Below are 14,656 nucleotides of genomic sequence, written 5' to 3'. Positions count from 1 at the left end.
CAGTCCTCATTAATGAAGAATTAGTCAAGTCAGGGTGGATCCTCCTCAACTTGTCAGCCCCTTTAACCCTACAGCCAGCCCACGGATACACAAGAAGAGTACTTAGCCTGATAAATGGTTGTTTAATTCGACCCTATGCTGAAATGTGTGCCAACAACTATTTAGAAGTTAACAAATATATTGTGATGTAACGATAGATCATAGTAAGACCTAGCATTGATATGTATGTCTGCAGTTTTATTATCTTATTCACAAAACCGTAGACCAATCCTGCAAAATGATGTAGACTACCTAAAGTACAGGACATTCCCTAGGTTTAGGAAACTAGAAGTAAAACATCACCGGATAGTTGTGAAGTAGGAGAGAGAGGCAAATATCAAGAGGTGTACAGGAAGTGGCCAAGCGGAGCTCGAACCCCCCCTCGCCAGGGGTCATGTGATTGGCGAATGTTACCACTACAACACACTGGAAATACACTGAGTTTACAAAACATTAAGAACACATGCTCTTTCCATGACTTAAGACTGTCTAGGTGAATCCAGGTGAAAGCTATGATCCCTTATTGATGTCACTTGTTAAATCCACTTAAAATCACCGTGCTTCTACACCTGCATTGCTTGCTGTTTGGGGTTTTAGGCTGGGTTTCTGTACAGCACTTTGAGATATCAGCTGATGTACGAAGGGCTATATAAATAAATTTGGTCAAGAACTGTCACGCTGCTGTTTTTTTCACACAACAGTTTCCTGTGTGTATCAAGAATGGTCCACCACCCAAAGGACATCCAGCCAACTTGATACAACTGTGAGAAGCAATCGAGTCAACATGGGCCAGCATCCCTGTGGAACGCTTTCAACATCTTGTAGAGTCAACATGGGCCAGCATCCCTGTGGAACGCTTTCAACATCTTGTAGAGTCAACATGGGCCAGCATCCCTGTGGAACGCTTTCAACATCTTGTAGAGTCAACATGGGCCAGCATCCCTGTGGAACGCTTTCAACATCTTGTAGAGTCAACATGGGCCAGCATCCCTGTGGAACGCTTTCAACATCTTGTAGAGTCAACATGGGCCAGCATCCCTGTGGAACGCTTTCAACATCTTGTAGAGTCAACATGGGCCAGCATTTATATAAGTAGGTTTAGGAGCAGGAATATGCGCCGGCATGTCCTGTGATCCCTGACATGTCTGGGCTTTTCCCAAGACACAAAGGTATTTTATCTCCCTCTTGCATATGGAAATACCAGCAAATTACTCTCACTCTTGTTGATGATACTGTACTTGTACCATACCTGCATGCTCTTGAATTGTGAGACCCACGCTGATGATGAAAACATTGATATGGAAAGCAATTGTGTGTCAAGAAGAATGCACTATTTAACCATGATATACAGTATATACTATACTTCTGTGTTTTGCTTGTCTTGTAACAATGTCCTATTTATGTCATCCAGTTGTTCTTTTACATTACAATATGTTACATTTATACTGTGATGTACGTAACTTGAAGCATATTCCTGCTTAGATCAACTTGGTGAGCGACTACTTGCAGTCTCTTTTTCCTCAGGCTGCGTGTGTACATTGTTGCAGTCATGCTGAACCTGCGATTCTGCAGCTGCTCTGGCTTCGCTGGGTTTTTAAAAGTCAAGGTGTCTCTTATCACAAGGTTAATGCTATTACTCACAAGAGAATGATAATGAGGAATGTTCTGACAAAACATACCCTTTTTACAACATCTGATATAATGTTCTCTAACCAAAGGACATCTTTCACTTTTCCTTGAAGAAAAAAAAACAGACAGACCAAATTTTTGAAACATCTGTGAAATTTATACACATATCTTCTTACGTATGCCACAAATGAAATATTTACTTATCGTGTTCTTCCTTCCAATAAACTCTTGGTCTTCTCTTAAGTCCCCATGATATTTCCTCCTTCTTTTGAGGTAGTGAATAATATTTGAACAGGCAAATGTTTGCCATAGGCTATGTCAATAAAACCATATATCATTTTTATGAGTCATATGGTCAATATTTGATAGATGAACAGAATAAATAAAGACAGGGTTGAAAGGATTTATTGATATCAATCATTTATAGGCACTGACATTTTTTGTAGATAGTTCCCAATGTTTAGTGCCTTTAAATGTTTACAATAAATGGAAATATTTTAGTCAAGCTATTAATCTATTTTAATTCTATCTGGTTGTGAACTTCAGTTCACCTGTGTTCCTGTGTGGACAATCCAATGCATGGGATGAACGATGGTCTGTCGACTATTACTAGAATATGACTGGTGCTGTAGGGAAGGATATTTACATTAATAAATAAATTAATAAATATCAAATGCTCTTTCAGTGTAAGCCACAAAACACTGAACAAGAATATACATCTAATTTTCAAAAGTACAATCCATCCTCATGCTTCATTAAAACCGACTCCACTGAGCAATTAGAAAAAATGACCACCAGACCCATATTATTATGAAAGCTGATCTGCATTTCCTTTTCAAAATATCATCAATGTATCGCCATCAACCTCTCCCAGCTCTATAAAGGTTTCAGTTGATACAGTTTGGAGGAGTTCGTGCATATATTCTGACGATTTTTGTGACGTTTTGGACTTCGGTTTGTTTTTTTCCGGCTGTTCGAACACACAACATTTTTTCTAGAAGTAAGCAGAAATTCTAAACCATCAACCTCTCTCAGCTCTTTTTTAAATTTAACTAGGCTAGTCAGTTAAAGACAAATTATTATTTACAATGATGGCCTACTGGGGAACAGTGCCATGTTCCGGGGCAGAACAACAGATTTGTACCTTGTCAGCTCGGGATTCAATCCAGCAACCTTTGCTGGCCCAACGCTCTAACCACTAGGCTACGCTGCCGCCCCTACACTCTAACCACTAGGCTACCCTGCCGCCTCTACGCTCTAACCACTAGGCTACCTGCCGCTCTTTAATAAACCTTGTTTCCTAAGCCTCTACTTTAAGCACCCTCTTTATCTTCCTGGTCAGGCGGATTTTGGGATGTATCTCTTATAAAAACAGATTTCAGTTTTGAAACAGCAGTATTTTGGATGCAGTAAATGCAGGATAACTGCAGTTACACTGCAACATTTCTGCAATAAATTTAAAAAAGTATTAGTTTGGACGCAGTATTTGCTGTATACTGATATACTGCACAAAAAAAGGGCTTTGTGTTTGCTGTGGCATTACAGTGCCTCCTCGGTTTCCTTATCTGAAGAGGCGGTTCCAACATATACTGTAGTCATATGAGCTGGTCTGTCATGAGCCTTTAAAAACTTCCCCTAAAAACTAACACTGCCGAAGAGTCATATTTTCTTTTTTGGTGAAACGTCTTGAGGATTTCCAACATATTAATGACTCAACATTCTTTCAAAATTAGGGTGAAATGGCAAGTAAATGTGCATTTTCAGGGACCACTATAACCAAATGCCATGGATAAGAAAAAGCGGTGTTATCATGACCATTTGGTGCTGCAGTTTCTGTCTCACAGGAAATGAGGGGGAAGGGCGACAGACAGAGGTCACTGGCCACAGTCCTGTGGTGTAAAACAAAAGGCACCAACATACTTCTTGAATGCCACTGCAGTCTTGTGAAACACTCATCTTTTGTTCATTTGTAACACATTTTTGTTGATTTAAATGCATTCGCTATTCAGACTTGATGCAGCTGACTGCTTTTAGCCAACCTCTTTTTTGGGGCATAACGTAATTCCTTTTGGAGCCACTGTTTATTTTATTTTACCTTTATTTAACTAGGCAAGTCAGTTAAGAACACATTCTTATTTTCAATGACGGCCTAGGAACAGTGGGTTAACTGCCTGTTCAGGGGCAGAACGACAGAGTTGTACCTTGTCAGCTCGGGGGTTTGAACTCACAACCTTCTGGTTACTAGTCCAACGCTCTAACCACTAGGCTACCCTGTCATTTAAGAGGATGTCATGTTGAAACACAACACTACTATAAGTAGATGCTTTTAAAAAGCTAGAATTAAACTTCCACCAACATCCACTAGTTAAATAAATCAAATAATAAAAACGTCCACCAATGTACAAACACAAGCCACTCTACATAGGATGTGCATAATATACCATAGGGCAGGCATGTCCTTGAATGTTTAAGGAATTTCCAGATAAAAACTACCTGCTGCGGTGGTGATTGAACCAGGTTCATAACTGCATATAATATTCGTCATACAACAGGCTAATTAATACCTGTAACACACTTCTTCTCTTCGCTAGAGATTATACATTTAAAATATGAACTCACTGAAATGACCATAGAATAGATCATTGAAGTAGACTGGCCTACTAGGCCTAAAGAAAGAAAGATCCAAACGCTTTCAAATTGTTGATACAATATCTTCACCACACTTTCTCGTTTTGATAGCACAATGACGCGGGTTTTGTGTCCAATAAAAAGCAATGGGCGGAGACGAAGAGACAAGTACTGCGAACTGATTGGAAGATTCGTTTGCCATGACATTTTTTTTAAACATAACTTGCCTCCTCTCCCGTTGGTCGATTGGCTTGGCATACTTTAAGCTAATTTAATGTGTCGTCATAGCTGGAGTGGGAGAAAAGCAAATCCAGGAGTTGGCGTGCAACATCTCTGGTGGAGCGGGGTTTTGGAGTCGAACACCGGTTGGAAGAAGAATGCTTGAAAACCGGACAGATCGATTGAAAACCTTCCTGAGGAAGATGGATGAAAAGGCAATCGTTAGAATCAAGCACTTCATGAAAGAAAGGTAAGGATAGATAACCTAACTAACTGTTCTACAAAAAACCGCTAGCCCCAGCTTTAGCGCTCTGTACCAATGGGTGGATGTGCAAACAAACATATACTAACTTGACTAACGTTAGCTGGCTATCCGCTTCTTATAAAAGACTAACTTCGCTAGCTAATATCAACGTTTTGAATTCAATATGACGTAACTAGACATTTTGTATCATTGCATTAAGCATGTGCACTGAATTGCTTTATATAGTTATTACTATTGTTGCACGAGTCGTTTATGTTCCTCAAGCGGTGCATATACAGCCCTGTGCGATATTTAACTGGCTTGTTATGAAACCAAGCCTTGCTAGTTAGTTACATCCTCAGTGATATAGCTAGCTATGTAACTACAGTTGTTTATTGAACACATCTCAAAGGTAATCATATTTACCGTCTCACAAATAAATGCTCGTCAGCTGTCTGTAGTGTCTCAAAGGAGCATTCGTTGTGCAAACAGCTGGACCTAAGGCGCGCGTCAACATCGTATATCTTGATGCATAGAGCTTCCTGATTAAAAATGGCTGGATGTGCTGTATGAATGTAGTTAGTGTTGGATGTTATGCTTTAATTAGGTCGCAGTGGAATACTTTTTACACTCAGGCCTTCATGTTATCATTGCCACATTAACTAGCCAAACTCAGAAATTACACAAGCCTACAGTCAAGGGAAGTGATTATCTTTACATTCAAAACAGGCCCATAATATTAACTTTTCACCACTGTTAACAGAAAGGGGTATATGTTGAGTGTTTTTTTATAATGAAAATGGACAGCTTACATTGTTATGCTATTGCATCTTCCAATGCTCAGGTTCAGAACAGTTGTAAATCTCATTTGTGTCTCTCGCAGAGGAAAACACGATCACCTCATCTTCCTCCTGCACCTCTATGTGGATCAGAATGACAACACTATTTATTTCTCCTGCTGAGGTCTGTGATGATCCTGCTCTGCGAATAACCAGAGACCGTAGGGATCGATGTCACAGCAGGGGACACACACAGGAGACCTGTTCTCTTTTCCGTTGAGACTTAGCCCCACATCAGTGTGTCACCGGGGTTTTTATGTTAGTCAGCTTTAGTGTTATTGTTTTCATCAGCAGTGTGCCACTACAGACTTGTGGCTATCAGAATCAACCATCTCTGCATCATTCAATACAATTTCTTTGTGACAAGGTGTTAAAGTTCAGTCAGCCAGTTATGTAAATGTCGGTTAAAGTATCTGGAGGCTTGGCCCCAATTCAGGGCATGTCTGCCGGAGACACGGTTGCCGGTCCGTGTAAATATAAACAGAAAGGGCTGAGTTTTTAGGGTAAATCGTCAATGGAAACGCACCTTTTTTTTTGTCCCCATGGGTCAACCACAGGTGGTCTTTCCCTTTTTACATCATGGCCGTTGCACATCACCGTTTAAGCCCCATAGAATAGAAATCCTGTTACTTTCCATCCCCAGTCCCCCGGAAAACAATTGGATTTCCTATTATCCCTGACCCTCTAGGCGATCTCTTTCACTGTTACTGGTATGTGAGCGTGACATTGGTGGGGGTAATCTCTCAGGTCCTCAAGTGTCCAGTTATAACAATGTGTACTTGTCTAAGGGAGGATGCAAAGTTTTGAAGTTCAAATAGTCCTACGTTGAAGCTGGGAATAGACGGGGAGGGGCTGCAGTCCAGGGGAGAATTTCAATCGGATTTCCTTGATTTCCTCTGGTCCTCTCGCCTCCCTCTCAAAACCCATTAGATGAGAAGGTCTGAGGTCCTGCCCCTGTGACCTTCTCATCCAATGGGTTTTGAGGAGGAGGCAAGGAGAGAAGACGTGACCAATCAAGGAAATGTAATTGAAATTCTCCTCATGTGTCCATCTGGCTCCTTGGAGGTGCTTTTTATTTTACCAGGTAAGTTGACTGAGAAGACATTCTCATTTACAGAAATGATTTTGGGCATAGTTACAGAGCAGAGGAAGGGGGGAAGAATGAGCCAATAGGAACCTGGGGGTGGTTAGGTGGCTCACAACCAGGGGCAGGGGAGGCTTACATTACCAGACTAAGGGGACTTAACCAAACCTTTGAATTATTGTTATTTAAGGCTAAGCCTAACTCTTGAGGTTTTTGATATACTTGTTTTTGTACTTACATGGTGTGAGAGCCAGGTGGGAGTTTCCTGCTTGGTGGTGTGACTATCATGAGGCTCTGCTGGAAGAATTGCCTTCTGTCTGTGTCGGCTGAACATTGAGGAAGTGGCAAGAGCCCATGGGGTGGTATGACACTCCCAAAACACATTGTTCGGCTGGGGCTGGCACGTTGTTTGGCACCCTGCCTTGTCCTGTTGGACCAGTCTGCTGCAGAGCGAAGCTGCACCCTCCTTGAACCCTCGCTGGCCTCCATTCACATCACTTGATTAGTTGACTGTTTTGCTCTTGCTCAATACTGGGATGTAAAGTAGATTTGGCATATTTGCTTGACTTGAACTGTGCTGTTTGTTTGCCCTTGTGGCACTTAGATTAGGCTGAGCAAAAAATGGTTTTGGATTGTCCTGTTAACCTTAGTTATTTGTACAAAATATTGATGTATGGCTAGGCCATGTGTGAAAGCTTTGGTAGTTGTACTTTCCCTTGCTTTTAATCGGCGCACTGTAAAACAATTGATTTTTAACAAGTTCAGGAGAGCCCATCTTTTGTCACCTGGTCTTTGCGTTTGGCTGCAACCGATATGATTGGACGATAGAAAATCAGCAGTTTACCTGACAGGATTTTTTTTTTTCCTGTTCTGAGGACCACCACATCTGTCAAAGCTCTTGAGGACCACCATTCGCGGAGTTGTGGGACAACTTTTGCTGCTCTGAAATGCCCCTATCTAGTCCACACTTTAGCTTATTCAATGCAGTTGCTTTTGCAGACATGAGGAGATATCGTATACCACCTCAATGAGGATAGTGTACTACCAGATCTGTTCCCATCTGCACAAACTGATATTAATAGATACTTTTCTTTGTCATTCCCCACACATCTCAAAGCCCGCTTCTATTGGGAGACCTGGTGTTTTGTTTGATACCCGGAAATGTGTTTTTAGGTTAGAGCCCTGCACGGGCATACATTTTAAGACTGAGCCTTACCCATGCCTGCGACATTCAGACCCTACCTGGGCTCGATGCTTCTATCAATTGTAAGGCCTGTCCCTGCTGAAATCAGAAATAACTTCCTCTGTGAGGATAAATTAATTAACTGTGCCTCTCTCACTCGCACCCTGTGCACAGCTTGCTCTGCATGCGCTCTACTCATGGCGAACTGAGTCTGGGTATCCATAGCAACTGCTTGGCTTGGGCTGATCTGCTCAGTGAACATATGAGAGCAGTAACTTAACTCGGACAAATCTCAAGGAACATTTTATTTTCTGTGAAATAATGTCGCCTGTCTTATATTTGACGAGGTTGAAGAATTTGACACCATTTTATGATCTTAGTCAGATATGACTGTACTGCGTGGCAGAGCACACGAGAATGGCTCAGCTTCAAAGTGTTAGCGCTACATTCTGTGATACCCGAGCCCTGCCCGTCCCATACATAACCCCATGTATAATGGCTGGGAATGGCAATGGTAAGAGCTGTTCTGCGATAAGCCCTCTCACCTCCTTGTGACCACAGCAGCCAATACATATCGTACCCGGTGATTTTAAACTGAAGCGGACAAATAAAGGCAGAAATCAAGTGGATAGGGATGGAGGGCGGCAGGGTAGCCTAGTGGTTAGAGCGTTGGACTAGTAACCGGAAGGTTGCAAGTTCAAACCCCCGAGCTGACAGGGTACAAATCTGTCGTTCTGCCCCTGAACAGGCAGTTAACCCACTGTTCCTAGGCTGTCATTGAAAATAAGAATTTGTTCTTAACTGACTTGCCTAGTTAAATAAAGGTAAAATAAAATAAAGGTGCTGTTGGTCCAAGCTCATACAATGTGTGCACAGGTAAAATTGTGTGTGTCGACTTGGCCTAATGTGTTGTTTATGTATTGTGTGTGTCGACTTGGCCTAATGTGTTGTTTATGTATTGTGTGTGTCGACTTGGCCTAATGTGTTGTTTATGTATTGTGTGTGTCGACTTGGCCTAATGTGTTGTTTATGTATTGTGTGTGTCGACTTGGCCTAATGTGTTATTTGTGTATTTTTTTCAGCAGAGAAGTGGTCAGTAGCCACCCTGCTTAACATTGCAGCCCTAAAGAGTCGACTCAGAGTTTAAACCATATTTTAGTTTGTCTTGTTGCCAAAGCAAACAACTGGCCTTTTGACATGCAAGTGTGAAGTCCTTTTCAATTTCAAATGTCATTGAATTGGCCTGATGAGGAAGAGCGCTTCAGCTGATAGGCCAATCTGCTTCTTTGTGGTCCACCAATGAGACTCTTGACAACTCCCTTCGTTATGCGAAAATGTAATTCATGCTAGAAAAGTAACCTTTTTGCATTTGACTCTTTCACAGTCCTCAGTAAAGGCTTGTTAAGTGGTCTATGTTAAGTGGTCTTCTGTGGCTCAGTTGGTAGACCATGGCACTTGCAACATTGAGGTAGTGGGTTCGTTTCCTGCGACCACTTCTATGTAAAATGTATGCATGAATAAGTCGCTTTGGATGAACATGTCTGCTAAATGGCACATAAAAGTGGATTTACACATACTAGAAAGTAGGAGAAGTAAAGGGCTAATTTAAGACTGCTGGCCGTTTTATGTTGTGAAATCTCTCTCCAGGAGGTGTTATTAAATATGACAATCCTTGGGCAGACTTACGGGGAAAGGGAGATTTTTTTTTTTGTTGTTGCCTTTTTTTGTACTTACCCAGAGTCCGATTTAACTGATAAATACAATTTATGTCTCTACATTTTTGAAGGTAGTTTCTGAACCAATTTGCTAACTAGCATTGGCTCAATGACTGGCAGTCTCTGGGATCAGCTAGTGTCTAAGGTGTGAGAATGAGTCGCTAAGTTATAGCCTCAGCCCCAAGTGGCTACCTCTCCTTGTGTCCTCCTGAATACACAGATGCCAATGTTTATTACCCCCCCCCACCACCAACATAAGTCGTGACTCCCAAAAGTGTAAAAAAAAAAACCTGAAGACTCAAATTTGGATCCACCTACGGGCTTAATTTGAACTCATGCCTCTGAAAGGTGTCCTTTTTTTAACCGGCAGCATTGTCCATGTGTATTTTGATTCCTTGGACTCATTGTACTGGTTGCTTTGTAGCACCATCCCCTTGAGTCATTTAGAATTTGACTGCCATTTTAGTGACTCTGTGTCAATTGAAGCCATTTTCATGCTGTGGTGAGAATGGAGGCTGGTGTTACTTCCACACCTCACACTCTTCCCTTCCCAATGTCAGCTGTTTCCAAGGTATCGCCAGGTGACACAATATGAGCGGGGTCAGTGTGGCCAACCCTCTTTTTTTTTTTCATCCCCCACTCTCTCTCACTCTGTCTCTCGTGGTCTCTGTGTGTCTCGTGTTCTCTGTTTCTCTCTCTGTCTCTCTCTCACTCGCTCTGTCTCTCTCGCTTGCTCTCTCTCTGTGTCTCTCTCTCTCTGTGTCTCTCTCTCTCTCTGTGTCTCTCTCTCTCTCTCTCTCTCTCTCTCTCTCTCTCTCTCTCTCTCTCTCTCTGTGTGTCTCTCTCTCTCTCTCTGTGTGTCTCTCTCTCTCTCTCTGTGTGTCTCTCTCTCTCTCTGTGTCTCTCTCTCTCTCTGTGTCTCTCTCTCTCTCTGTGTCTCTCTCTGTGTCTCTCTCTCTCTCTCTCTCTCTCTCTGTGTCTCTCCCTTTTGCTCTCTCTCTCTCTCTGTCTGTCTCTGTCTCTCTCTCTGTGTCTCTGTGTGTCTGTCTCTCTGTCTCTGTGTGCTGCTTCTCTTCCTACCCTTCAATGTTGTTTTGAACTGCAGCTGTAAAAGAGAGACCTTTACACCCGTTGACTGTCTGCAGTTGCTCCCGGGTTCAGCGGAGAGCAAAAAGTACACTCTCCTTTTTCTCTCACACACACACACACACTGCTTGTGCTCGGACCAGCGGGCGCTCTCTCTCTGTAGCAGCTGAAGAAAAGGTGGTTTAGGACAAGCTTGGCTGATCATGGAGAGAGGAAACAGCCAGTGGTATGACCAGGATGCTGCAGACTGTGGCCGTGCAGGGAATGGGGCGAGGTAGGGCTCTTTTATCCTCTTCACCTGTCACAGCCTACTCACTGCCTGTTTATATTCTGGACTGATCAAGGTGTAGCCTAAGTGTGAGTGAATGCCATCAATGCTTTTCCATTTTACATGAGTATGACTTTTCTCACTCTGTGTCGACTGCGGATTTGGCCAAATGGCTTCCTTGACTCCAACCACCAGGACGCAACGTTTTGAAAAGTTCAGATAGAAATAGGCTATGTAGAACAAACGTGCCTCTGACGTGTAGAATAAGGAATAGCATCAGCTCTAAATCGTGGCATTTCTATCTGCGACGTTCAACAACGTTTGATTGCTGAACCGTGGCCCAGGATTAGTCATGGCCTCCATGGACGAAGTCCAGTCCCAGAGGGAGCGGAACCACCTCTAGATCACATCCTATTGGCCTCAAGTGATCTGCTGGTGACTTCCTTGGGGGCATACAGCGGGTTGGCTACACTTCCAGGATTACAAGCTAGTTACCTTGGAGGTTATCACCCTGATCTTTTAAAGTGCTTCTGGACGGTGGGCTGCTGCTAAACTGATATAGAGGACATCATAGAAACTATGGGGGAAACACTGTTATATGACAATGTGAATTACTTTAGTAGACTACAGTTTCCCTTATACAACTTCTAGCATGCAGCAAATTGGTTGCTTGACTTTGTTATTCCCCCTGCATTTCATTGGCTGTTGCATTTTTATTTTTACTGTATTCTGTGATTTGGACCTCACTGACCACATGTTACAAGTAGGCTACAGTACGGTGGATTCTCGTCTCAAACTTAGCAAACATATATATATTTTTTGGGAAGGCCTCTACAACAAACAGTGTAGCCAGCAAGTACTGTGTGACTGGCTGCCAGCCAACACTCCAAATAAGCACATGCACATATGTTACGTGGCAGGATCTGAGAGTTCAGCCGTCTAAACATGCACATATGTTACGTGGCAGGATCTGAGAGTTCAGCCGTCTAAACATGCACATATGTTACGTGGCAGGATCTGAGAGTTCAGCCGTCTAAACATGCACATATGTTACGTGGCAGGATGTCTAAACATGCACATATGTTACGTGGCAGGATCTGAGAGTTCAGCCGTGCACATATGTTACGTGGCAGGAAAGTTCAGCCGTCTAAACATGCACATGCACATATGTTACGTGGCAGGATCTGAGAGTTCAGCCGTCTAAACATGCACATATGTTACGTGGCAGGATCTGAGAGTTCAGCCGTCTAAACATGCACATATGTTACGTGGCAGGATCTGAGAGTTCAGCCGTCTAAACATGCACATATGTTACGTGGCAGGATCTGAGAGTTCAGCCGTCTAAACAACATGCAGGATCTGAGAGTTGTTAAACATGCACACATGTTACGTGGCAGGATCTGAGAGTTCAGCCGTCTAAACATGCACATATGTTACGTGGCAGGATCGGAGAGTTCAGCCATCTAGGCATGCACATTCCATCCCCATGTTGGCTTTGAGACCTGGCCCATGTGTTCTGTCTTCTGTACCACAGACGGGGCCGGTTCTATCAGATTCTCTCGTCTTCCTCATTTTTGTTTATAGAAAAATGCAATGACAGGCATGATCTAATTGTCAGACATTCCTCTAAGTTTTGCTCACAAAACATTGTCGGGGGGGGATGAAACCAAATTGTGCCCGCTGGCTGCTAGTTGAGGAATCCTGCTCTCTGTGTTCTACCTGGACTGTAAGCATCCTAAAGGGAAACCATAAAGCCTTTAACCTGTGTTCCTGTAACAGTGTTAAGTGTTTTACTATTGGGAGGTTTTGCTGGTCATTGTTTGCCTTTATACAGAGCTGATCATGACATCCCGGTGACGTAACTGTCACATGGTGCGTGATGTAAGTCGTTTTCCAGTCAACTACAATTTTGTAATTGTCCGTGACTTATGTTTTATACAACACCTTATTGCTATCTGATATAACCTAGGCCTAATGCTTTTTGAAAGTGATGTGTGCCTGTGGTATAATTGGCAGTTCATACATTAGTGAGAGGCATATTGACAATTATAAACTAGGTGGTACAAGCCCTGAATTCTGATTTGGCTGAAAGCCATGGTATACCACGGGTCATTTTACTGATCTAATTACGTTGGTAACCAGTTTATAATAGCAATAAGGCTCCTCGGGGTTTGTGATATATGGCCAATATACCACGGCCAAGGGCTGTGTCTAGGCACTCCACGTTGCATCTTGCCTAAGAACAGCCCTTAGCCGTGGTGTAATGGCCATATATCACACCTCCTCGGGCCTTATTGCTTAATTCGTGACCACTCATGTATGTCATGTAGCTAAGGATGTATGTCCTGAAGGAACCAGTGCAGGTCTAGGTAGACCATGGCATATAGACAATGCTGGTATGCCATGTCTGTCACCAACGGTTCATTTGATACCGGTTTTCTAAACGGGACTCACTTGGCAGGATTTAGAGTTGCGTGGGTGGACATCGTAGAAATATTATTAAATGCATTTCAAGGAAATGACATGTAATGGGGGGGGGGGGGTGACAGAGTAAATTCATCAGAACAACTCTTGAATTTTTTTGCTCAACAAACTACACGCACCTTTCTCACGAAAAGCAAGAGCAGCAGCATAAATGATACAAATGTATCTGGTTCTACTGCAGCAGTAGAGTTTGGATATGTACAATTCAGTTCAAATTACATGTACCCGTGACAGTCAGATCCGACACGTACCCGACACGTGACAGTCGTACCCGACACGTGACAGTCGTACCCGACACGTGACAGTCGTACCCGACACGTGACAGTCAGATCCGACACTTACCCGTGACATTATTTCAAATTCTTGATTTGGACCTGCTCGGGTCCGGATTGGATCTTGGGTATTCGGGTACACCTCCCTGGGTTTCTCAGACTGTCCCTGAACTAGATGTCTTCAAGCTAAACGAGATCCACAAGCTAGCCTATATAAGAAGGATCCGTAGTTCATTCATTTTCACTCTGAGCTAGTGGAACTTTTTTAGATTACGGGAAGGGCTATTTTTTTTGGTTTTTACATGTCCCCACCTGTGCATTGCACCACTAAGTGCAGGAGGCGTGGGCCCTTAGGCTTACGTCACCCACTACGAAGTGTCACACCATTTCAACACAAAGCCACATCCTTTAGGTAATAGAACAACTGCTTTCACTTGAAGGATATGGCCAGACTGAACTGGTTCAGAAGTCACTCAGAAAAAAACATTCCATTGCAGCAGTGTTGGAAAGAAAAGAGGACCTTTAAGTTTTCTTCAACTGTTGTTTTGACTGACGGCTCATAATGGATTGAAGTGTGCTTTTATTCAGATAAGGTCTTGCTATGAATAGGTATATGAGTTTTCGGTCATCTGGGAGACAGCGTCTGAACGGGTAAGACTTTAGACGGCAGTTTACTCATTTGATTGTATAATTATTTTCAGGCAAATTATTTGGACTTCTTGCACAGACATTCACGATTCAGGTTGAGACCTGTTTTGTCATGATACGTTGATCTTCGTCTAGTGTGTTTTTTTTGTAGCCTAACTCCATTGAGATTTATATTTTCTATGTTCTATTTATGTCCTTTGGAGAGAAAAAATATCAACTTTGTCCTATGATTGCCTTTATGGAATTCGACTTGGGCTTACATTCTGAAATGGAAGTGATTTGAAGATGTTTGCTGCAATCATATATGTTGTTGTTCTC

General features: G+C 42.7%; 1 protein-coding gene and 1 long non-coding RNA gene across 5 annotated transcripts in view; one reads left to right on the top strand and one right to left on the bottom strand.

The window, feature by feature from the left end:
• Positions 1–2,057: 2,057 nt before the first annotated feature.
• Positions 2,058–5,721, bottom strand: LOC135564493 (uncharacterized). The gene is made up of 2 exons (XR_010461068.1): positions 5,186–5,721; positions 2,058–4,709 (listed from the first exon to the last, which is right to left on the bottom strand). It is a non-coding gene; the product is annotated as an uncharacterized LOC135564493 (long non-coding RNA).
• The window catches only part of LOC115109042 (GRAM domain-containing protein 2B-like), a 27,030-nt gene continuing 17,047 nt past the window's right edge, over positions 4,674–14,656 (top strand). For 2 of the 4 annotated variants that reach the window (XM_065009556.1, XM_065009557.1), the window contains exon 1: positions 4,674–4,765. In XM_065009556.1, coding sequence (XP_064865628.1) covers positions 4,674–4,765 — 92 coding nt within the window. Of the gene's footprint in view, positions 4,766–10,603; positions 10,941–14,095; positions 14,342–14,656 lie in introns of those variants that run through there. The other 2 variants (XM_029633598.2, XM_029633599.2) reach the window with 2 other exon arrangements.

This window comes from Oncorhynchus nerka, linkage group LG25 (assembly GCF_034236695.1).
Source record: "Oncorhynchus nerka isolate Pitt River linkage group LG25, Oner_Uvic_2.0, whole genome shotgun sequence".
NCBI lineage: Eukaryota > Metazoa > Chordata > Actinopteri > Salmoniformes > Salmonidae > Oncorhynchus > Oncorhynchus nerka.
This window is presented reverse-complemented; position numbering and strand designations above follow the sequence as displayed.